Source organism: Pelodiscus sinensis, chromosome Z, assembly GCF_052426305.1.
Source record: "Pelodiscus sinensis isolate ZL-2025 chromosome Z, ASM5242630v1, whole genome shotgun sequence".
NCBI classification, from domain to species: Eukaryota; Metazoa; Chordata; order Testudines; family Trionychidae; genus Pelodiscus; species Pelodiscus sinensis.
Window position 1 is genome coordinate 21959313 of NC_143085.1, and position 24778 is coordinate 21984090.

The following is a 24778-nucleotide window of genomic DNA, read 5'->3' on the forward strand; positions in this document are numbered from 1 at the left end:
TTCACCAGCCAGAGCCCTTCAGTGCAAATAGTCACTGCTGCCTCAGACACAGGATGGGGTGCACATTTCTCCGATGGCCAGACTCATGGTATGTTGTCAGGAAGCTCAGGGCAGTTGGGCTGGCCTGCTGAGTGTTTTTCTTTAACCTGAGACAAAAGGTGGTCTCTGTTCTGATGGACAACTTGGAAGCAATGTTCTATATCAACAAATAGCATGGATCTCATTTTTCTCCCCTGTGCCAGGAAGCCTTTGGGAATTCTGTATTGCCCATGACATCCAACTGGAGGCTGCATACCTACCTGGGAACAGGAATGTCCTGGCAGACACACTCAGCTGCTCCTTCACTTTCCACAAGTGGTCCCTCAAGGACAATGTGCTGGCTGACATCTTCTAGAGGTGGGGTTATCCCCAAGTTGACCACTTTGCTTCCCACAGGAACTGGAAGTGCTGGGAATATTATTCTTATCCTGGTCAGGTCTGGGGATCAAAGGGGATGCATTGCAAACCAGGTGGCCCCCAGTCCTTCTCCATGAATTACCATCCTTCCCCCGATACACAACGTTCTCATCTGAGTAAAGAGTTTCAGGGATGGGGTCATTCTGATAGCACCGGATCATGGAATGTTTGTGGCTGACAGGGGTGAAGCAGGCTTGCTCGGAGGGTGTGAGGAGGATTGTGCTGGAAAGCTGGAACTCTCCAGCCAGGGTGGCATACTCTGCTAAGTGAAGACAATTTTCTGAGTGGACCTTGCAGAGGGGTTTACAACCCTTACAGACATCCATCCCAGGTATCCTGGACCATCTTCTTGAATTGAGACAGAGAGGCCTCTCTACATCCTCCCTCATGGTGCACCTAGTAGATGTAGCAGCCTTCCACTGGGTGTTTGTGGACCTGATAGTCAAGAGGCTCCTCTGGAGTGTGGACAGATTGTTTCTTCACATTAGGCAACTAGTGCTTTCTTGGGACCTCAATCTGGTATTCACCAGGCTCATGAGCTCCCTCCTTCACTCCCTCTTGAGCTTCCGGCTATGTTATATTCTCCCTAATGCACTTACCATACAAGATTGCCTTTATAGTGGGGATTATGCTGGCTAGGAGAGTGTCAGAACTGAGGGCACTAACTGCAGACCTCCTGCCCATCCTGTCTTCTGCAAGGACAACGTTCGGTTTTGCCCTCACCCTGCCTTTCTCCCTAAGATTGTCTCCACCTTCCACATGTCACAAGGTATTTACCTCCCGTTATTTTTTCCAAAACCCCATTCAACACCTAGGGAACATCCCTTGCACTCTTTGGATGCCAGAAGGGCACTAACCTTTTACATAGACAGGACAAGATGGTTTTGGAAATCACCACAGCTCTTATTTCAATAGTGGAGAGCATGAAGGGCCTGCCAGTATGAGCCCAGTGCCTATCATAATGGATCACTTCCTGTATTAGGGAGTGCTATGACCTCACTGATAAGGCAGCCCCCCACACCACGGATCATTCCACTTGGGCGCACACCTTGGTGGTGGCCATCCTGGCACAGGTCCCCATACTGGACATTTGTAGGGGAGCTATGTGGTCTTCTCTGCACACTTTCACAGCACATTACGCCTTCGCTCAGCAGGCCAGGGATGATGCTGCTGTTGGTAGGGAAGTGTTGCAATTGATCTCTGCATAAAGAAAACATTAGTCTCCAACCCCACTCTTTATGTTTCAGCTAGGGAGTCATCTCATTTGAATGGACATGAGCAAGTACTCTAAGAAGAAAAAATGGTTACTTACCTCGTAACTGTTGTTCTTCATGTCAATGTCCACCCACCTTCCCTTCATTGGAGAATTCTTGCAAGAAGGAACTGATGGGGTGGAGGAGCAGCAGGGGTATATATGCATCGATATCTAGTGCAACTCTAGGGGACTTCCTGCTGGCCCGACAAATACCACTGGGGAAAAAAGCACCAGAATCTGTGCACATGGTGTGCACACACGTCATTCGAATGGACATGAGTAACACATCTCAAAGAACAACAGTTACTAGGTAAGTAACCATTTTTTAGTTGGTGTGTTGGCAGTCAAGATCCCCAGCCCTACTGGCCATTCTCTTAGTAATATGGCTGCCCCCAGTCGACGCTCAGCAGGATAGCTCTCCCCAAGAGCTTGCTGCCCAGTGGCCACTCTCATATCGTGTCCCTCTGAATAGCAGTCCTTTTCCTGTGGCTTCCACTTGTCCTCGCACAACCAAACTCTGACCTTGCTTTAAGTTAGAAGAAGAGGAATTTGTTAACTAAATTTGATTGTCCTAGCACTTGCCATTTAGGAGGAGTTCTTAAGCAAATGGACTCACAGATAGATACACAGACAGACACATCTAAAATATTTAGAGACATACATATTCAGCCTCCAGGGTCTTGTAAAATATGTCATGGCTTCCATCTGTAAGCAATTACAAATGATCAAAATTGTGTCTTAGGTAATGATGGATAAACCAGTTTGGGTAGAACAAGTCACTCAAACCTTTCACTGAACTGAATCAACAGAGTCAAGTGTTTACTACATTTTAGTTTGTAACACCTATGACTGGCATTGTGGGGATTAGGAACCTTTCTTATGCCCCCGTGTTACAAACTCTAGCCTTAGGTCAAGGCAAAACGACTACTCTTTCCAGAGCAGATAAAAGGATATTGAAGAATGGGGTCTGTCCCCACCACCTAAGACATCAGACAGTAGCAAATTTACTACCCTCTGGAGTAAGCAGAAGAACAAAGATGGAATAGGAGCATCCCTGGGGTGATGCACTATCCACTGTGTTGTCCCTTACTAAGGACAATATCCTTGTGACACAAACTGGCTCATGTATGTTTTAGTGGACTCAAATGAGGAAGTGTTAAAAAACTCTGTTCAGATGAAGAATTCTGGTCTTGAAAATTTGCAGCAACATCTGTTACTCCTAGAGAATTATTCCCTAAATCAAACATTGGAAGCTTTTGAGATTCATTCATCACTAGTATTAAGGCTGTATAAGTGAATACAGTACAGTTATTTACATTTCAAAGATTTCAATATGCAATGCTGCCTCTGGGATGAAGTGCTGAGCTGAGAACCAAGATGGCATCGACCACATGGCCTATTTATCCCTCCTTCCTGGCCTCTTCTTGGCTGCAGGAGATCACCTGGTCCTCAGCCTCTCTCTGCTGGCCACTCTTAGGTGTCCGCCCTCATGCTTTAGGTGTGTCCTTGGCCCATTCAGTGCCATTGTCCCACAGGGACTCGCTAATTAGCATGTCCACAGGCCGGGCTCTGCCCAATGCTCAACCACATGCAGAGAAATATTCAGGATCCACACAGACTACAGATTCCTAACTACACACACAGACGTTATACAACCACATAAATAGCTTACATAGGACTATCAGACAATAAGCTTCTATTCAGCACCCCACATGGCCCCCTTTTCTACCATTTTCTGGGGCCAATACCCCCACCTATGGGTGCAGCAGTGATCTGGCTGCTCCCCTCAAGATCCAGTAATGTGACAGGCAGTGACTGGAGGAGCTGCCTGGGCATAGACTGTAACCCAGGGGCCCACAGTGCAGCAATCATCAGCAGTGTCTGTGTCTCCCCAGCCCCCATTCAGAGCTGAGTACAGGTACCTCCCCAGCCCCCTCCCCACCCCCGTCTCCTGCTCACAGCAGGTCAATAGGGTTCTCCCATTCTTGGGCCTCTGGTTCCCATGCAGCTGCTCCCAACAGGAGTCCCTTGCAGCCCGGCAGGCTGGGGCAGGCCCCATCTCTCCAGCACCAAGGTGATGACGGATACAGACACCAGGAGGAGCAAGACGAGGGTGCAGCGAATGGCCTAGAGGGCAGGAGATGTGGCCGGCCCTGCAAATGGAAAGGACCTGGTGACAGTCGGGTGCAAAGTGGCAAATGGCTCTGCAGTGCCAGCACTAGGCACAGAGCAGCTGCCGTGTAGAGACCTTGTGTGAGTGCCCAGAGGGCTAGATCTACAGGGGATCATGCTGCAGGGGGCATGTTCCCCCGACAGGAGGCCGAAGTGACAGAGGCTGTTGGGGACTCTCCTCCCTTTGCCCAGGTGGTGTTGGAGGAGCGGGGAAGGACCCAGGTTTGCTCAGGCTGCACCAGGACTTGGTGCAAAGGCCTGATAGGAGCCAGCAATGGACACAGCAGCCCAGACCCTCTCGCCTCTCTCCAGTATGGCTGGCAGCTCACAGGGGCGACCCCGCCCTGGGCACGAGGCCTTGGCACCGGCTGTGGGCTCAGGAGGGGGCGGACATGGGACATAAGCGATGCCGAAGGGAGGGATGTGGGCATTAGAGGCCACTACCATTGCCCCGCCTCCTTCCCCGCACCTACCCCTGCCCCTGTTCTGAGGCCACGCCCCCACTCATTCCACTCCCCCCTCCCTCTGCTGCTTGGGCTCCCCCACCCTCACTCAGGTTTGCTGGCCTGAGGCTGGGGTTACGGTGCAGGATGGCTGGGGAGTGGGGCGCGGGAGAGGCTGCGGGTTGCAGGCTCTGGGACAGGTTCAGGGCAGCGATGGGAGTTTGGGTGCAGATTCAGAGGCAGTTAACTGTGGGAGGAGGATCCAACAGGAGGCTGGGGTTTGGGGTGCGGGGTGTCTACCCCAGCTGCCTGAGAGACACTAGACTGACTCTGGTTTCCTTGTGTCTCCCCGGCTGGGCTCTCACTCCCACTTCTCCTCTCAGGGTCCCTGCCGGCTCCCCTGCTCTATCTGAATGCGTCCCTGGCGCCTCCACCCCCCCCAAGCCTCACGAATGTGGCCCCGACTGAGACATCTCACTCCCCTGGCACTCCAGCCCCAGCACAGATTAACTCTCCTGGGCTCCAGGGAGAGTGGCATTTGCGGGTCCCTCTCAATCTGAGGGGGGGCCAAAAATGAGGGATCCCCGAACCTCAGTCCTCCCTGTCCCTTCCCCTCACCCCAGTGGGGCTGAAGCGCCAGAGCAGTGAGGTGCCCCAGTTGGGGGCCATCTCAGTGAGGCTTGTGGGTTTTGGAAGAAGGGTTTTTGTATTTTGCTTTTCTCGTGTGTGGTCCCCAACTGGTTTTTCTGGGGGTCAGTGGCCCTGGAGACAAAAAAGGTTCCTCATCCCTGCCTTTAATAAAGAAAACTTTGAAACTCTTTGTGGTAGACAGAAATTAACATTTTACCTTATTTAAAATGAAGTTTCCTAAAGTTAAAACACCTAATCTGTGTAAACATTCAAATTAAACCAGTCACCCAAGATCCAGCACTAGCACAATGGCGCCGCGTGATGATGCAAGGGACGGTGCGCACCCAGGCTCCTACCCTCAGCTCTCTTCTGCACCCAACCGCCACGTCCCAGACCCCAAACTCCTCGGTAGAAATGTGGCCCTTGACCACTTGCCAAAATGCCCCCCCCCATTAAAAATTATTGACAAAGCCTGATCCAAATGTTTTTTGAAACGTTATTTAATCAGAATTTAAATACATTCTATACAATTGGGAGGGTTGGGGGGAGGGGGACGCAGCTGCTGGCTCCTCAGCTCCTTGTGCTCTCACTGGCTGTCTTCCTGCTGCAAGGGAAGCAGAATCCGTCACATTCATCCCTGGGGACTCAGGGGTACTGGGCCCCCCCAGCATTTCCACCCTCCTCCCCCCTGCGCTGAGACTTGTTCTGCTCTCTGGTCACCCCCGTCAGGCCCGCAGGGTGAGCTTCTGACCCACCCAGCAGGGACGTGGGGTGGGGGCAGCATGAGGAAAGGGGCGGGGGACTCCCTGAGGGGATGGGAAGGAGACCCTGGCCCTGCCCCACTCTCCTGCATCTGCTCCGGCTGCTCACCATGTATCCCAGGAGCTGATGGGCCTGCCCATGCAGGGCGTGGGCCAGGACCAGCCCGGCCTGGCTGGGGCGCCTCAGGGGGGAGCGGGCAGCGAGCAGAGCCTTGTCTAAAAAGCAGTTCTCCTGCTCTGGCATGAAGAGCTGCCCAAAGACCTGAAATCAAGAGCACGGGAGGTTTCAGCTGACGGCCCAGAGCCCGGCCCCAACTCCTGGGGCTAAAACAGCTTCCTCCTTCTGCAAACTCCCTTCCAGACCCTGCACCCAGACGCTCTCCTCACCCTGCACCCTAACCCCTGCCCCAGGTCACACCTTCCTCCTGCCCCCAAGACCCTCCCAGACCTCACCCCCTCCGCACAACAGAGCAGTCCTAGGCCACTGGCCAACATCTTGGAGCGACCTCCATCAAAAAGTGTTGCCCCCCCCGCCCTGCTTCCCCTTCTATGGGAGATCCGGGGCAAAGTGCGGCGCTGCCCCTAGGAAGCGCCGCCCCTTTGAAACGCCGGGACAGCGTCACAAAGGGGCAGCGCCGCCCTGTCCACGGCTCGAATAGTCGAGGGAAAATGCATCGACCATTCGATCAGCGAGTCCGCGCTTCCCACCCCGCGTCCTACCCGCACGAGGGCCCCAGCCAGCCCCACCCCCGAGCCCTGCCCTGCCCTGGCAGCGCGTCCTTACCTCTCCCACCCTGACGGTGTTGCTATGCGCCAGGACCCATCTCTCCTTATAGTAGTGCCTGCACCACAGGTCCTCTGCCTGGTGGATGTTGAGGCCTGCAAGAGACAAACCAGGGTGATTCTGCTGGCAGGTCTGAGCCCTTCCCCTCCCACGGGTCCCTGCAGGCATCCCTGGGCAAATGGAGGGGCACAGGGGGCAGAAGGGGAACACAGAGGGACGCATCCCCCCTTGGGCCAGTCTGGGGAAAAGGGCTGGGTCCCCTCCCCCCGCCGCCGGCACCCTCAGGGTGTCCCTGGGGCCCAGGTCCCGGCTGGCTTCCTTACCCCTGTGGTGCAGGAGGAGTCGGTACAGGCTGTGCACCCCCTTCCGGGCCAGCTGGCTGACGTCTTCGGATGGGTCCGAAATAAAAAGGCCCAGCTGGGCCACGTGGTGACCCATCCTCGGCCAGTCGGCGGAGTTCTGAGGGGAGAGAAGAGGGGGGGTCCCTCAGCATCCTGGGGCTGCACGTCCCATGCTAACGGCCGCCGAGGCGGTTCTGAGCTCGGGGACGGACAGAGACACCTCCCGGGGCGGGGCGGGGTGGGGCGGGGCGGGGCGGGGCCGGCCTCGCGAGGAGACAACCCTGAGCAATGGCCCCGACTGAAGGGTCACTCCGGGGGTGGAACAAGGGGATCCACTGACGGCCACTCCCCAGTCTGGGGCCCAGGTGCCCCCCGGAAAGGCCCAGGGTCGCCCCTTCCCGGGGAAAGGAGAACGCGGCCCATTCCCGGCCCATTCCCAGCTCTGCCTCCCGGGGACGCTCCCAGCCCCGCGCCCTGCAGCCCCAGACCCCCCGGCTCCGAGGTCACTTACCTCAAACCCCGGGAGGGTGGTGGCGACTCCCAGCAGGGCCGTGGTGCTGCCAAGGGCCCTGGCTCGCTCCTGGGGCAGGCGGGACTCCAGCCACGGGCTCAGGTGCTGGGGGGGAAAGAGGCAGGTCAGGACCCGTAGGGAGGCGCCGGATCTGGGCAGAGCCTGGGGCTCCTCTCAGACTGTGCCCCCCCCCACCGCCAGCCACTGACACAGCTCCTCTCTCGGCCCCCCGAGGAAGCAGGGACAAAGGCCCCGTCCCCCCCACGGGGCTCACCTCCATGATCAGCTGCAGCCTGGCGGTGTCTGGGGACTCGGCGAGGAGGCTTGCCAGTAGGGCCTGGAGGTCGACGGGAAGGGCCCGGATGAACTGCTGCAAGACAAGGGGGAGCCCTGGGTCAGAGGGGGGTTGGGGAATCCAGGCCACCCGCTGGCCCCGGGGTGCAGCCTTGAGCAGGGTCTGAGCCGCCTCGCAGAGCAGGGAGGAGCCCAGGCTGGGCATGGAAGGGACGGGCCCCCAGGGAGAGCAACGGGAAACCTGGAGGGAAGGATCCAAACCTGCAGCTTCTTCTCTCCCTCTGCCCCCACCCCCACTCCTCTCTGGAGCTCCAGCCCAGCCCGGGAGCAGGGCCCGGAGGGACGTACCTGCGTGTGGATGGGCTCCTGCTGCCAGTCCCCAGACACAGTCTGTCCCACGGCCGCCCTCAGCAGGGGGCTCAGGAGCTGGGCCTGTAGGGGAGGCTGCAAGGTGCTGGCAGGAGAGAGGGGCAGAGACTGTTAATTCAGCAGCAGGGCTGTGTCCAGACTCAGGGGTTTTTTCGGGAAAAGTAGCCTTTTTCCGAAAAAACATCACCTGCGTCTAGACTGCAGTCGCGTTCTTTCGAAATTAAATCGAAAGAACGCGGCTTTTCTTTCCATGGCGGTAAACCTCATTTCACGAGGAAGAACGCCTGCTTTGGAAAGTGCTTCTTTCGAACAAAGGCGTTCTTGAATGTAACTAGGGCTTCTTCGAAAGAGAGCATCCAGACTCACTGGGTGCTCTCTTTCGAAAGAGGCTTGCAGTCTAGACATAGCCCAGGAGACAGAGACTTTCCCACTCCCTGGTCAGGGGATCTGCTCTGGGGGGGAGTCGGCGGGGGGGGGGGTCGGTACCTGAGGCTGCAGGCGGCGTTGAGGCAGTCGGCCAAGACCAGTGGGGGGGGGGGAGTCCTCCATGATCTCCTGTGAGACCCAAGGAGACAAAGGGGCTTGTGAGGCTGGGGCCCCCAAGAGACGCTCACACGGCCAGCGCCCCCACCCAGCAGGATCCAACCCCACTGCCTCCCGCTGGCCTGTAGCCCCCCTGCCTGGCACAGGGCCCCTCCCAGCACCCCCCTCCCAAACCGGGACCAGCTCAATCCTTGTCCCCAGGCCGTCTCCTGCTCCTCACTGCCCTGGTGACCAGCCTCTGAACCTCCTCATCCCTGCTCCCCAGGCGCATCCTCAGCAGCCTGCTCTGCTAACCTTCCAGCTCCCCCCCCCCATGGCCCGGGGAGACCCTCCCTGTTCCGAATCCCCCTCCCTGTCCAGCACCCCAGACCTGCCCCATTTCTGTGTCCCTCCCTCCTCCAGCATCCCCACCCACCCTCCCCATGTCCACCTCCCCCTCCCCCTCCAGCACTCCTGGCCCCACCCATCCCATTTCCAGCACCCCCACCCGCCGCCGTGGCCCAGGCAGACCCCTGTCCACCCCACGTATCCCCTCCCCTCCTCCCGGCCGCCGCCACTCGCTCACCACGATCCTGGCCATCATGGTGTCCTTGCAGCAGCGCGGCGCCAGGGTGTCCTCGCCCCTTTGGAGGGCGGCGAGGCAGGCGGGGGGGACGGCCAGGAGGAACCGCTGCAGGGCGGCTGGGCTCTGCACCCCAGAGAGAGTCTGTGAGCCTGGGGCCTGCCTGCCCCCCACGGACAGCTGCAGGGCTCAGGCCTCCCAGGAGTGGAGGTGGGAGCTGCCGGTTGTCCAAGCACCCACACTCCCCCCCCAACTGCTGCCTCAGGCTTCTGGGGGCCCAGCTGGTGCATGACAAGAGACCTCAGCTTGGGGGGCCCAGGTCATGCAGGAGAAGGGGCCCCAGGGGGATCCCCAGGGACAAGCCCCTCCCGGAGGGGGGGATGTGCTGGGAAGGGGCCGGACAATCTGGGGTCCCCCCTGTGTGGAGAAGGTTCCTACCGTGTCCCGGGTGTGGAGCTGCTCTTCAATATCATAGATGGCCCCTTCCTCCACCCGGGAGTCCATCCGCTCCTGGCAGAGCTCCGCCGAGGCGCAGGGGGGCTCTGTGCGGGAGGGAAGGGACCAGGGTGACTCCAGCGGCCAGCAGGGGTCACGCGCCCCCATGTCAGGGACCCAGGGCAGGTTGGGTCCCACACGCCCCTCGCAGGGACCCATCCCCCTTCCACCCTCACATCTGCCAACGCCCTCAGCAGAGCCCCCACCAGGAACAAGAGAGCCAAGCAGCAGCTCCCGCCCCCATCCATTGCCCTGGCTGCGGGGCAGACACTGGGGCTGCCCCTCCCCCCCGTGTACTGGGTGAGCCCCAGGGCCCAGCATGTTCACGGCCCCTCACCTGGGTCTGAGCGGCTGCAGGAGGTGGCCCGGCTGCAGCTGGAGGCCCAGGCGCTGCTGCTCACTGAGCTGGACCCACAGCTGCAGGGGCTGGTGCGGAGAGGCTGGGGGCTCCCGGAGACTGGCAGGTCCCCGGGGGCCGGGCAGGGCGATGCCCCCTGGTGGTAATGGGGGCTGGGCTCCTGGGGCAGGTGTTTCTCTCCACAGAGGAGGCCCCAGAGCCACCCTACCCGGCTTCCCCGCTGGGCTGGGTCCCGCCTTCCCAGCCGCCTCTGGAGCCAGGTCCGGAGGGGCCTGGCCGGTGGGCGAGTCGCCCCGAGCTGGTGGGATTCAGCTTCCCCGCCCGCGGGGACGGAGGAGCTGCTTCCCACCGGCCCTGGGGCCATCTTCAGGGCTTTCCGGAACCACAGCCTGATGTGTTTGGCCATGCTGCAAATGAGGGGAGCAAAGGGGAGCTTGGGGCGCAGCCTGCAGAGCGAAATCCAGGGGTTCCAGCGCCCCAGAGCGACTGCCCCCAGCCCCCAAATGGCCCCTTGCTTATCGGCTCGGTCTTGCACAGGCACTTCTGGCCCTTGACCGAGGGCTGGGCCTGCCTGGAACCCAGCCGGCCCCGGGCGGGATCCAAACCCCTGGGGGCTCTTACCTTCTGCAAAACGCTGTCCGGATGTGGAACTCACAGAGGACAAAGCAACTGTGAGCAGGAGACGCACCAGAGCTAAAGCAACCGGGGGTCTCCAAAGTCCCCTGGGCCCGCCCCCCCCTTTTCTCAGCCTGAGATGTGGGTTCCTCTGTGAGGTCACCACCTCCCCACCTGCCCTTTGCCTGATCTGCTGAGGGCTGCCCAAAGCCCCTGTGAGGTCACTGCCCCCCCCACCTCACCCTGCCAGGCAAATGTCCTGCCTCTGGCCACCCCTCTGGGAAGTTGGAGCCATTCCTAGGGGTCCCCCCCACTCCCTGACTGGGCATCCTGCAGCCAGCAGCTCCAGTAGCCCCATAGGCTGCTCCCTGCCCTACACTGCAGGCTTCTTGCACAAGAACTGTTTCACACCGGAGTTCTTGCGCAAAAGGTCTCGTGCAAGAGCACCTCCACCCTGCCATGTGCTTTTGCACAAGAGTGTCCATGGCATTGTGAACGCTTTCTTGTGCAAGAAAGCTCTGATGACCATTTTAGCCATACAAGTGTCTTGCTCAAGAAGCCCCTGATGCCCGTCCACGCTGCCTTCTTGCACAACAGCTCTTGCACAAAAGGGGCTTATTCCTCGTGGGGAGAGGAATAACTCCTGTCCAAGAAGCCCTCTTTTCTGATGCTTTACTGCAAATTTACTTGCACAAGAATTCACGTGCAGTGTAGACGCGCCACAAGTTTTTGCACAAGAACAGTTGTTCTTGAGCAAAATGCCTGCAGTGCAGACGTGGCCTTGGTGTCACCCAGCACTGGACTTCCTGGCCAGGAGCAAGAGTTAGAGCCTCCCACTCGCCCCGCTGCCTCTCACGGGCTCCCGTCCGGCCCCAGCCCTGGCCTTTGCCCTAGCGCATCCCAGCAAGGCCTCTGGCCTGCACTAGACCCATTGACATGTGGAGAATCCACCACTGCCCTGGGGCGCTTTTGTCTATGGGACTCGGACTCACAGCTGAGCATGGAGCCTGATTTCTCCCAGGACTTGGGCTCTTTCCTGGCCAGGCCCTGGAACTGGTTCCACCTTTGTCTGCCAGGGACCGATACTGTCTCTCCAGGGAGGCCCTGCAGTGCAGGCACCTTCCTTTCCCCCCTCGGGAGCAGTCATTGTTCTGCACCCCACAAAGCAGTGGGGGGCTCCTGGCTGCCCCAGCTCCAATCTCTGAGCTTCTCTCTCAACGGGGGCCAGGCCTGGAGGCTCTGGTCCCCCTGGGTATGTATTTCTACACTACCCCGCTAGTTCGAACTAGGGGGGTAATGTATGCATACCGAACTTGCTAATGAAGCCCGGGATTGGAATTTCCCGGGCTTCATTAGCATAAAGCCGGCGCCGCCATTTTTAAAAGCCGGCTAGTGCGAACCCCGTGCCGCGCGGCTACACGCGGCACGGGCTAGATAGTTCGAACTACGTAGCCATTCCGAACTATCTGTACTCCTCGTTCCACGGCTCGGGGTTCGCACTAGCCGGCTTTTAAAAATGGCGGCGCCGGCTTTATGCTAATGAAGCCCGGGAAATTCAAATCCCGGGCTTCATTAGCAAGTTCGGTATGCATACATTACCCCCCTAGTTCGAACTAGCGGGGTAGTGTAGACATACCCCCTGAGACTCACTGGTGCTGGCTCACCCCCTGTCCTGCTCGTGGCTCCGTTGTCCTCCTCCCCGCATCCCCCCCCCCCCGCTCTAAATGCTGCTCACATCAGTTCCCCTTCCCCGTGGCCAGGCCCTGCAGGGCTCTGGGGGCTGGTGTGCTGCCCTCAGCCCTGCAGTAGCCTGCTCCTCAGTTTGCAGCCCCTCCCATCATGCGTGGGGTCTCCTGGTACCGGAGGGAGGACGGGGGCAGACCAGGAAGGTTAATTTGATGTTGCAGCGGCAGGAAAAGGGGGGGTGGCGCAGAGGAGCTGTCAGTACTTTATCCCAATACGCCATCCCAGTGCAGGCGTCGCACTCAGCTCTACCTGCAGAGTAGTCTCTATCTGCGGTGAGCAGAAAGGGGGTCTAGGACACACACCCAAGTAGCCCCAGAACCACGCAGGAGCAGAGTCGTTCTGCAAAAGGGAGAGGTTTATTGGGTCTGCGAGGGCGGCCGTAGGGGGGTGTCGTGTGTGTGCCACTCATCTCCGTCTGGGCAGCGGCACCGGTCGGGCTCAGAACTGGGCACAGGACCCGACCACGGCACCATCGATCTCCAGTGTATCGATCTGCTGGAAGCCGCGGCAGAGCTGAATTGCAGAACGGCTGCCCATTGGCAAAGACCTTGAAATGCTGGTTCCTGCAGCCGATGGAGAGGAACCCACTCCTCCTGGGGGGAGGAGCAGCCAAGAGAGGGACCCACTCAGACCGGTCTGGCAGCGTGACGTAGTGGAACCAGCGCTGCCTAGGTAGGGTTTTACCTCCCCCCAGTCTGCTTCTGAGACCGAGTTTCCCCCTCTGCCCCATGAGCTAACAACAAGGCACTTTACAAACATTCTCTGTGTCATCGGCATTGTATGAAGGGGGAAACTGAGGCATGGAGCGGCATCTGATTTATATAGCTCAACCCAGTCCCCACCCCTCTCGGTCTGCAGGAAAAGAAGCCAAGTGCTCTTGTTCCCACTCCTCCTCCATTCTCCTGCTTCCACCTGATGTCAACTACACAAAGCTCACTACTTCTTCTTTCCTGCACTTAAGCCAAGCAGATCAGGATGGGGAGGAGACATGAGGGAGCCCCCAGGCTCTTGCTCTTTCTCGCACATACACACACATATATTACTTTAGAAAATGCCAGGTGTGAGCTAGAGGAGAATCTCCATTAACTGTTAGCACTATAGGGCATATGATACATACATAAAGCATTTACAGTCCATCCAGCAGAGGGCAACAATACACCCCGCACACATGGAGCTCCCCCTCCTTTTCCAAATGCCCCAAGATTTAAACTACTGGAGACTACCCATTAGCTGTTAGTTGTATAGGAACTATGGGTATGTCTACCCTACAAAGTTAATTCGAACTAACAGCCGTTAGTTGGAATTAACTTTCATAGGTGCTACACATACAAACCGCTAGTTTGGACTTAATTCGAACTAGGTAAACCTCATTCTACCAGGAGTAACGCCAAATTCGAATTCAGTAGTTGGAATTAAGGGCTGTGTAGCCACTTAATTCGAAGTAGCTGGAGCCCAGCCCTCCCCAGGTTCCCCTGGTGGCTGCTCTGGGCCAAACCAGGAAAACTCCTCTCCTCTCCCCAGCCCTGGGGCCCTTAAAGGGGTAGACTCTGGCCAGACGGCACTTGCCAGAGCCAGTCCTGCCAGCAGTCTCTGCCCCGAACCAGGGGCTGCAGGATGAGCCAGGCAGCCAGTGCCAGCGAACCGTCCCCCCGCCCAGTCCCCCAGCACCCAGGGGCCGTAGATGGCGCGCACCCTCCTGGTCTAGTGTGGAGGTCATGGACCTCATTGAGGTTTGGGGGCAGGCCCCCAGCGTCCATGATCTCTGTACTAGGAGGAGGAACGTGGCCGTCTACGGGCGCATAGCGGCCGCCATGGCCCGAAAGGGACACAGGCCACCCAGGAGCAGGTGCACCTGAAAGTAAAACAGCTGCGGCAGGCGTACGCCAGGGCCACCAGGGGCGGCGCCGCAGCAGGGGCTGCCACCTGCCCCTACTTCCCTGCCCTCGACCGACTCTTGGGGGGCGGGGCGGTCCGTGCCAGCCCGGGAGGCAGCGAGCCGGGACTGGAGGGCCCTGACCTGGGCACACCGGAGGGGCCACCACAAGGAGTTCCAGCACTGGAGTCGGCAGGGTCATCCAGGGAGACCGTACCGGGGAAGTAGTTCGAATTAAGTAGTTCGGGGGAGGAGGCGGGAGGGAGACCAGGGACCGCGCACGTGGGCCATGCCTCCCACGGATCACACAGACACCTGTGCACGTGCAAGCACATGCCATGCCACGCTCCAGCTGCGTGACACCCAGGGGCCGTGGCCCAATAGGCACATGCATGTCTGAAGAGACCTGACATGCTCCTGACCCTGGGGCGGTACCACAACTTCACGAGTTTTGCTTACAACACACCTGTTGATACAACCTAGAATCATATTTGCTTTTTTTGCAACAGCATCACACTGTTGACTCATATTCAACTCGTGGTCCACTATGACCCCTAGATCCCTTTCCGCCATGCTCCTTCCTAGACAGTCGCTTCCCATCTTGTATGTATGGAACTGATTGTTCCTTCCTAAGTGGAGCACTTTGCATTTCTCTTTATTAAACCTCATCCTGTTTACCTTTGACCGTTTCTCTAACTTGCTAAGGTCATTTTGAATTATGTCCCTCTCCTCCAAAGAAGTTGCAACCCCACCCAGTTTGGTATCATCTGCAAACTTAATAAGCGTACTCTCTATCCCAATATCTACATCATTGATGAAGATATTGAACAGTACGGGTCCCAAAACAGACCCTTGAGGAACTCCACTTGTTATCCCTTTCCAGCAGGATTTAGAACCGTTAACAACAACTCTCTGACTACAGTTATCCAGCCAATTATGCACCCACCTTATCGTGGCCCTATCTAAGTTATATTTGCCTAGTTTATCAATAAGAATATCATGCGAGACCGTATCAAATGCCTTACTAAAGTCTAGGTATATGACATCCACCGCTTCTCCCTTATCCACAAGGCTCGTTATCCTATCAAAGAAAGCTATCAGATTAGTTTGGCATGACTTGTTCTTCACAAACCCATGCTGGCTATTCCCTATCACTTTATTACCTTCCAAGTGTTTGCATATGATTTCCTTAATTACCTGCTCCATTATCTTCCCTGGGACAGACGTTAAACTGACCGGTCTGTAGTTTCCTGGGTTGTTCTTATTCCCCTTTTTAGAGATGGGCACAATATTTGCCCTTTTCCAGTCTTCTGGAATCTCCCCTGTCTGCCATGATTTTTCAAAAATCATAGCTAAAGGCTCAGATAGCTCCTCTATCAGCTCCTTGAGTATCCTGGGATGCATTTCATCAGGACCTGGTGACTTGCTGACATCTAACTTTCCTAAGTGATTTTTAACTTGTTCTTTGTGTATCCTATCTTCTAAACTTGCCCTCTCTCTGCTTGTATTCACTACGTTAGGCACACCTCCAGACTTCTCGGTGAAGACCGAAACAAAGAAGTCATTGAGCATCTCCGCCATTTCCAAGTTTCCTGTTACTGCTTCTCCCTCCTCACTAAGCAGTGGGCCTACCCTGTCCTTGGTCTTCCTCTTGCTTTTAATGTATTTATAAAAGGTCTTCTTGTTTCCCTTTATGCCTGTAGCTAGTTTGATCTCATTTTGTGCCTTTGCCTTTCTAATCTTGCCCCTGCATTCCCGTGTTGCTTGCCTATATTCATCCTTTGTTAGTTGTCCTAGTTTCCATTTTTTATACGACTCCTTTTTTATTTTGAGATCTTGCAAGATCTCCTTGTTAAGCCAAGCTGGTCTTTTGCCATATTTTCTATCTTTCCTACACAGCGGAATTGTTTGCTTTTGGGCCCTTAACAACGTCCCTTTGAAATACTTCCAACTCTCCTCAGTTGTTTTTCCCCTCAGTCTTGCTTCCCATGGGACCTTACCTACAAGTTCTCTGAACTTATCAAAATCTGCCTTCCTGAAATCCATTAGCTCAATTGTGCTGGTCTCCCTTCTACCTTTCCTTAAGATCATGAACTCTATTATTTCATGATCACTGTCCCCTATACTGTCTTCCACTTTCAAGTTCTCAACTAGTTCCTCCCTATTTGTTAAAACCAAATCCAGAACAGCTTCTCCTCTGGTAGCTTTTTCAACCTTCTGAAACAGAAAGTTGTCTCCAATGCAGTCCAGAAACTTATTGGATAGCCTGTGCCTCGCTGTGTTAGTTTCCCAACATATGTCTGGATAGTTGAAGTCCCCCATCACCACCAAATCTTGGGCTTTGGCTAGTTTTGTTAATGGTTTAAAAAAGGCCTCATCCACCTCTTCCACCTGGCTAGGTGGCCTGTAGTAGACTCCTAGCATGATATCACCCTCGTTTTTTACCCCTTTTAGCTTAACCCAGAGACTGTCTACACAGCTATCTCCTACGTTCATTTCCACTTCAGTCCAAGTGTGTACATTTTTAATATACAAGGCAACCCCTCCTCCCTTTTTTCCCTGTCTGTCCTTCCTGAGCAAGCCGTACCCTTCCATACCAACATTCCAATCGTGCGTCCCATCCCACCAGGTTTCTGTAATACCAATGATATCAAAGTTGTATTTATTGGTTAGCAATTCCAGTTCTTCCTGCTTATTACCCATACTTCTTGCATTTGTATATAGGCATCTAAGATACTGATTTGACCTTGCCTCCCTGTTGTGCCCTGACCCTCCTTGCTCCTTCCCATTATAGGCCGTAGTCTATTTCCAACCCATCTCCCAGTCCCGCACATTCAGCACTTACCTGTGGGCTTTGCTCACCTGTCCCCGTCGAACCTAGTTTAAAGCCCTCCTCACAAGGTTAGCCAGTCTGTGTCCAAACTGAATGACAGGAAATTACCTGTGAGAAATTTGAATGTGTGGAATCCAGGGAGCTCAGGGCTGGGGTGTGTGGGTGTGGGGAGCTCAGGTTAGGGGGATGGAGTGTGAGGATGTGGGGGAGCTCAGGGCAGGGGGGTGGGAAGTCTGTAGATGTGGGGGAGCTCAGAGCAGTGGGATGGGGAATGTGGGAGTATGGGGAGCTCAGGGCGGGGGATGAGGAGTATGAGGATGTGGGGGAGCTCAGGGCAGGGGGTGGGGAGTGTGGGAGGATGGGGAGCTCAGGGCAGGGGTATGGTGGAGCTCAGGACAGGGGGCTGGGGAGTGTATGGGTGTGGGGAGCTCAGGGCAGGGAGTCCAGGAGTGAGGGGGGGCGCAGTGCAGGGATTGTGGTGCAGGAGTCAGGGGTAGGTGGTGGGGGGTGTTTGGAGGCTCAGGGCAGGGGACTGGGAGTGCAGCCACTACACTACTTGGCCACCAGATCCCTGGAGTACAATGTGGCTGTGCAGCCCAGCGTGCTGACAGCACCCAAAGCCCCGCCCCTAGCCTGCCAGGCTTAGTGGGGCACCCCAGAGCGGCTTCCTATCGCCCTTGTCTAGCACAACATGGACAGTTGGTTCCCACTACCGTGATCTCCTAGGAGACTGAGACACCATTCTGCCAGGATGGCCCAAGCTGCTGAGGGAAATTGCCCCCCACCACCCCGTCTGTCCAGGTCCCTCTGCCTCTGGGTTTGTTCTTCAAGGGCCAGATGTGTGGGGCTGGGACTGTCCTTGTTCTGTGTTTGCAGAGTGCCCAGCAGAATGGCTCCTGCTTCACCCCTGGCCTAGAAATAACCAGAACAGGCAGTTTGGGGAGGGAAGAACCAGGGAAGGGAAGGTTTGAGGCCGGGGGCTAAGAGGCGGGGCTGGGAGGCAGGGCTGGGGTGGAGATGCAGATGTAGGGAGTTGGGGTGGAGGGTGGAAGAAATGGAACTCAAGGAGCTGGAAGGGTTGGTGAAGGATGGAATAAAGGGAGGGGGGCCAGGCTACAGGACATGGAGGTGCCAGCGACAGGAGGGAGGAAGAGACGTTTGTTTGACAGGACCCCAGGGATTTGGGAGCGAGGAACAGTGGGAGGGGAGTGGGAAACATTTGGGGAGAGGAACCTTTGGGAGACCTGGTGGTGAGGAGGGCGGCAGTCAATGGGAGAGGAGACAAAAAGGAGCAGGTGCTGCCTGGGTCCAAGGAGGTGGGGAGAGATGGGGTCTGGGTGTCACGAGTACCAGAGTTAGCTGCACCTCCGTCCTCCTCCCTACCTGGTATCTCTGCCCCCTCCCTCCTGAACTTTCCTTCTGCATGTCTCTGGGCCTCTCTGTCAGTGCCAGAGGGGATCCCTCCCCCCCCATGGCTGGATTCTTCCCTTCCCGAGACATGCAGTCACCATCTCAGTGGGGTGGGAGCCCTTTGATGCTTCGCCTGCGTGTTCCCAGCCGAGAAGGGGCGGCTAATCCCGCAGAAGCAGAGCCCTGCACTTTTGAGTACCTGGACCCAGGGTTTTGCTGCTTTATAGCGGGTGGGGTTAAAGTAACGGAACGTCTCTTGTCCCACCAATCCCCCAGGACTCACCCCTCTTCTCTGCATTGCGCAGCGTCCGGGGGATACCGCCCCGCGGGGACACTCATGCCCGTGTCCAAGGGGCTGTCCCGTAGCCTATGTCAGTGTGAAAAGCATTAAAGGACCCTGCCCCAGAGGGAGAGCGTCTCTGGGGGCGTTGTCCCGGGATGACTGCTGTGCTTTGTCCACACCAGAGTAGTGAGAGGCAGCCGCAGCCAGGGTTGCCAGATGGTCAATAAAAATACCAGACATACTTGCCATTGCATCACAACCTAGAGTCCATCTTATTTAGAAAATTGAGAGATTTTCTCAATTTATCTCCTGGACAGAAAGCTCAAATACTGGACTGTCCGGTTCAAACGGGACACCTGGCAACCCTAGCCGCAGCCCCTACCCGAAAAAGCTCCCACGCTAAGCACCTGGGGGATTTAGGAGCACCAAGCAGTGGGCACAAAGCACAGTCACACACTTGTGCTCCCAACTCCCTCAGGGCTTTGAAAATTCTCCCCTTAGATGAGTTAGAATCAGTGTCCCCGTTTCACAGACGGGAGCTGAGGCCCACTCAGGGGAGTGGCAGGGCCAAGGGCTCTGCAGCAGACCTGGGACTTGAACCTCAGTCTCCCAGAAGTTCCACAACCAGCCCGCTCTGCTTTGCTAAAGGAGCAGGCGGGACTGTTTGTGCAGGAGGAGGAGCTGGGCTGGCTGGCTGGCTGGGGCAGGCCACAGCAGGGCTCAGCCCTTGGCCTGGCTGAGAGCGAGGAGAGGCCTGCAGGCTGAGGGGCAGTGTGACGGACCGGGCCGTGTCTGGGCACAGCTGAGGGCGTCTGCTCAGGGCGAATTGCTCAAATCCGGGGCTCCTTACAGCCCCCAGACTGGTGACTTCTCCACACAGGCCACAAACCAGTCCCACAGAGCGCTTCAGCTGCCTGCCTGAAGCCTCACGAGCAAAACCCCTCCGGCACCCCAGCAATAGCCATGCCCCCGATGGCCCCGGGCCTCATACACCGGTGGGGGTCCTAGCACCCAATCCCACCTACCCCGAACAAGTTCTGTCTGGTCCCAAGAAACCAGCCACAGATCCCTGGTCAATTTACCCTCTGGATCTTACCCACAAATCATGCTGAGCCAATCCTTTAGCATCTAACACCTAAAGGTTTATTATTACAATAAAGAAAAGCATGAGAGTAAGGTTGTTAAAGGAATAGTATGTTACATGCACCGAATCTCCCAGTTCTCGATGCAGCCTCTAGCAGAGATGTTACAGCTGCTGGTTTAAGAGTTCTTGTTGCACATCCTAGGGTCAGGATGGGTTCACAGGTCTCTCGGGCTCTTCGATCCCTGCAATGCTGCCTCTGGGATGAAGTGCTGAGCTGAGAACCAAGATGGCATCGACCACATGGCCTATTTATCCCTCCTTCCTGGCCTCTTCTTGGCTGCAGGAGATCACCTGGTCCTCAGCCTCTCTCTGCTGGCGGCTCTTAGGTGTCCGCCCTCATGCTTTAGGTGTGTCCTTGGCCCATTCAGTGCCATTGTCCCACAGGGACTCGCTAATTAGCATGTCCACAGGCCGGGCTCTGCCCAATGCTCAACCACATGCAGAGAAATATTCAGGATCCACACAGACTACAGATTCCTAACTACACACACAGACGTTATACAACCACATAAATAGCTTACATAGGACTATCAGATAATAAGCTTCTATTCAGCACCCCACATGGCCCCCTTTTCTACCATTTTCTGGGGCCAACACCCCCACCTATGGGTGCAGCAGTGATCTGGCTGCTCCCCTCAAGATCCAGTAATGTGACAGGCAGTGACTGGAGGAGCTGCCTGGGCATAGACTGTAACCCAGGGGCCCACAGTGCAGCAATCATCAGCAGTGTCTGTGTCTCCCCAGCCCCCATTCAGAGCTGAGTACAGGTACCTCCCCAGCCCCCTCCCCACCCCCGTCTCCTGCTCACAGCAGGTCAATAGGGTTCTCCCATTCTTGGGCCTCTGGTTCCCATGCAGCTGCTCCCAACAGGAGTCCCTTGCAGCCCGGCAGGCTGGGGCAGGCCCCATCTCTCCAGCACCAAGGTGATGACGGATACAGACACCAGGAGGAGCGAGACGAGGGTGCAGCGAATGGCCTAGAGGGCAGGAGATGTGGCCGGCCCTGCAAATGGAAAGGACCTGGTGACAGTCGGGTGCAAAGTGGCAAATGGCTCTGCAGTGCCAGCACTAGGCACAGAGCAGCTGCCGTGTAGAGACCTTGTGTGAGTGCCCAGAGGGCTAGATCTACAGGGGATCATGCTGCAGGGGGCATGTTCCCCCGACAGGAGGCCGAAGTGACAGAGGCTGTTGGGGACTCTCCTCCCTTTGCCCAGGTGGTGTTGGAGGAGCAGGGAAGGACCCAGGTTTGCTCAGGCTGCACCAGGACTCGGTGCAAAGGCCTGACAGGAGCCAGCAACGGACACAGCAGCCCAGACCCTCTCGCCTCTCCCCAGTATGGCTGGCAGCTCACAGGGGCGACCCCGCCCTGGGCACGAGGCCTTGGCACCGGCTGTGGGCTCAGGAGGGGGCGGACATGGGACATAAGCGATGCCGAAGGGAGGGGTGTGGGCATTAGAGGCCACTACCATTGCCCCGCCCCCTTCCCCGCACCTACCCCTGCCCCTGTTCTGAGGCCACGCCCCCACTCATTCCACTCCCCCCTCCCTCTGCTGCTTGGGCTCCCCCACCCTCACTCAGGTTCGCTGGCCTGAGGCTGGGGTTACGGTGCAGGATGGCTGGGGAGTGGGGCGCGGGAGAGGCTGCGGGTTGCAGGCTCTGGGACAGGTTCAGGGCAGCGATGGGAGTTTGGGTGCAGACTCAGAGGCAGTTAACTGTGGGAGGAGGATCCAACAGGAGGCTGGGGTTTGGGGTGCGGGGTGTCTACCCCAGCTGCCTGAGAGACACTAGACTGACTCTGGTTTCCTTGTGTCTCCCCGGCTGGTCTCTCACTCCCACTTCTCCTCTCAGGGTCCCTGCCGGCTCCCCTGCTCTATCTGAATGCGTCCCTGGCGCCTCCACCCCCCCAAGCCTCACGAATGTGGCCCCGACTGAGACATCTCACTCCCCTGGCACTCCAGCCCCAGCACAGATTAACTCTCCTGGGCTCCAGGGAGAGTGGCATTTGCGGGTCCCTCTCAATCTGAGGGGGGGCCAAAAATGAGGGATCCCCGAACCTCAGTCCTCCCTGTCCCTTCCCCTCACCCCAGTGGGCTGAAGCGCCAGAGCAGTGAGGTGTCCCAGTTGGGGGCCATCTCAGTGAGGCTTGTGGGTTTTGGAAGAAGGGTTTTTGTATTTTGCTTTTCTCGTGTGTGGTCCCCAACTGGTTTTTCTGGGGGTCAGTGGCCCTGGAGACAAAAAAGGTTCCTCATCCCTGCCTTTAATAAAGAAAACTTTGAAACCCTTTGTGGTAGACAGAAATTAACATTTTACCTTATTTAAAATGAAGTTTCCTAAAGTTAAAACACCTAATCTGTGTAAACATTCAAATTAAACCAGTCACCCAAGATCCAGCACTAGCACAATGGCTCCGCGTGATGATGCAATGGACGGTGCGCACCCAGGCTCCTACCCTCAGCTCTCTTCTGCACCCAACCGCCCCGCCCCAGACCCCAAACTCCTCGGTAGAAATGTGGCCCTTGACCACTTGCCAAAATGCCCCCCCCCATTAAAAATTATTGACAAAGCCTGATCCAAATGTTTTTTGAAACGTTATTTAATCAGAATTTAAATACATTCTATACAATTGGGAGGGTTGGGGGGAGGGGGACGCAGCTGCTGGCTCCTCAGCTCCTTGTGCTCTCACTGGCTGTCTTCCTGCTGCAAGGGAAGCAGAATCCGTCACATTCATCCCTGGGGACTCAGGGGTACTGGGCCCCCCCAGCATTTCCACCCTCCTCCCCCCTGCGCTGAGACTTGTTCTGCTCTCTGGTCACCCCCGTCAGGCCCGCAGGGTGAGCTTCTGACCCACCCAGCAGGGACGTGGGGTGGGGGCAGCATGAGGAAAGGGGCGGGGGACTCCCTGAGGGGATGGGAAGGAGACCCTGGCCCTGCCCCACTCTCCTGCATCTGCTCCGGCTGCTCACCATGTATCCCAGGAGCTGATGGGCCTGCCCATGCAGGGCGTGGGCCAGGACCAGCCCGGCCTGGCTGGGGCGCCTCAGGGGGGAGCGGGCAGCGAGCAGAGCCTTGTCTAAAAAGCAGTTCTCCTGCTCTGGCATGAAGAGCTGCCCAAAGACCTGAAATCAAGAGCACGGGAGGTTTCAGCTGACGGCCCAGAGCCCGGCCCCAACTCCTGGGGCTAAAACAGCTTCCTCCTTCTGCAAACTCCCTTCCAGACCCTGCACCCAGACGCTCTCCTCACCCTGCACCCTAACCCCTGCCCCAGGTCACACCTTCCTCCTGCCCCCAAGACCCTCCCAGACCTCACCCCCTCCGCACAACAGAGCAGCCCTAGGCCACTGGCCAACATCTTGGAGCGACCTCCATCAAAAAGTGTTGCCCCCCCCCCCGCCCTGCTTCCCCTTCTATGGGAGATCCGGGGCAAGGTGCGGCGCTGCCCCTCGGAAGCGCCGCCCCTTTGAAACGCCGGGACAGCGTCACAAAGGGGCAGCGCCGCCCTGTCCACGGCTCGAATAGTCGAGGGAAAATGCATCGACCATTCGATCAGCGAGTCCGCGCTTCCCACCCCGCGTCCTACCCGCACGAGGGCCCCAGCCAGCCCCACCCCCGAGCCCTGCCCTGCCCTGGCAGCGCGTCCTTACCTCTCCCACCCTGACGGTGTTGCTATGCGCCAGGACCCATCTCTCCTTATAGTAGTGCCTGCACCACAGGTCCTCTGCCTGGTGGATGTTGAGGCCTGCAAGAGACAAACCAGGGTGATTCTGCTGGCAGGTCTGAGCCCTTCCCCTCCCACGGGTCCCTGCAGGCATCCCTGGGCAAATGGAGGGGCACAGGGGGCAGAAGGGGAACACAGAGGGACGCATCCCCCCTTGGGCCAGTCTGGGGGAAAAGGGCTGGGTCCCCTCCCCCCGCCGCCGGCACCCTCAGGGTGTCCCTGGGGCCCAGGTCCCGGCTGGCTTCCTTACCCCTGTGGTGCAGGAGGAGGCGGTACAGGCTGTGCACCCCCTTCCGGGCCAGCCGGCTGACGTCTTCGGATGGGTCCGAAATAAAAAGGCCCAGCTGGGCCACGTGGTGACCCATCCTCGGCCAGTCGGCGGAGTTCTGAGGGGAGAGAAGAGGGGGGGTCCCTCAGCATCCTGGGGCTGCACGTCCCATGCTAACGGCCGCCGAGGCGGTTCTGAGCTCGGGGACGGACAGAGACACCTCCCGGGGCGGGGCGGGGCGGGGCGGGGCGGGGCGGGGCCGGCCTTGCGAGGAGACAACCCTGAGCAATGGCCCCGACTGAAGGGTCACTCCGGGGGTGGAACAAGGGGATCCACTGACGGCCACTCCCCAGTCTGGGGCCCAGGTGCCCCCCGGAAAGGCCCAGGGTCGCCCCTCCCCGGGGAAAGGAGAACGCGGCCCATTCCCGGCCCATTCCCAGCTCTGCCTCCCGGGGACGCTCCCAGCCCCGCGCCCTGCAGCCACAGACCCCCCGGCTCCGAGGTCACTTACCTCAAACCCCGGGAGGGTGGTGGCGACTCCCAGCAGGGCCGTGGTGCTGCCAAGGGCCCTGGCTCGCTCCTGGGGCAGGCGGGACTCCAGCCACGGGCTCAGGTGCTGGGGGGGAAAGAGGCAGGTCAGGACCCGTAGGGAGGCGCCGGTTCTGGGCAGAGCCTGGGGCTCCTCTCAGACTGTGCCCCCCCCCCCCAGCCACTGACACAGCTCCTCTCTCGGCCCCCCGAGGAAGCAGGGACAATGGCCCCGTCCCCCCCACGGGGCTCACCTCCATGATCAGCTGCAGCCTGGCGGTGTCTGGGGACTCGGCGAGGAGGCTTGCCAGTAGGGCCTGGAGGTCGAAGGGAAGGGCCCGGATGAACTGCTGCAAGACAAGGGGGAGCCCTGGGTCAGAGGGGGGTTGG

The 24778-nt window shown here is 57.7% G+C and overlaps 1 protein-coding gene and 1 long non-coding RNA gene across 2 annotated transcripts; both read right to left on the reverse strand.

Moving 5' to 3' along the window:
* Nucleotides 1–7354: 7354 nt before the first annotated feature.
* LOC149520698 (uncharacterized) lies at nucleotides 7355–10803 on the reverse strand. The gene is made up of 8 exons (XM_089775323.1): nucleotides 10596–10803; nucleotides 9954–10381; nucleotides 9560–9663; nucleotides 9125–9247; nucleotides 8503–8571; nucleotides 7996–8101; nucleotides 7628–7723; nucleotides 7355–7458 (listed from the first exon to the last, which is right to left on the reverse strand). Exons 2-8 carry the CDS (start codon nucleotides 10378–10380, stop codon nucleotides 7355–7357), a joined length of 1029 nt encoding a protein of 342 aa, XP_089631449.1. The 5' UTR covers nucleotide 10381; nucleotides 10596–10803.
* A 12710-nt stretch (nucleotides 10804–23513) lies between these two features.
* On the reverse strand, nucleotides 23514–24501 carry LOC149520699 (uncharacterized). Its single transcript, XR_016348346.1, has 3 exons — nucleotides 24372–24501; nucleotides 23843–23978; nucleotides 23514–23613 (listed from the first exon to the last, which is right to left on the reverse strand). It is a non-coding gene; the product is annotated as an uncharacterized LOC149520699 (long non-coding RNA).
* Between the last annotated feature and the right edge of the window lie 277 nt (nucleotides 24502–24778).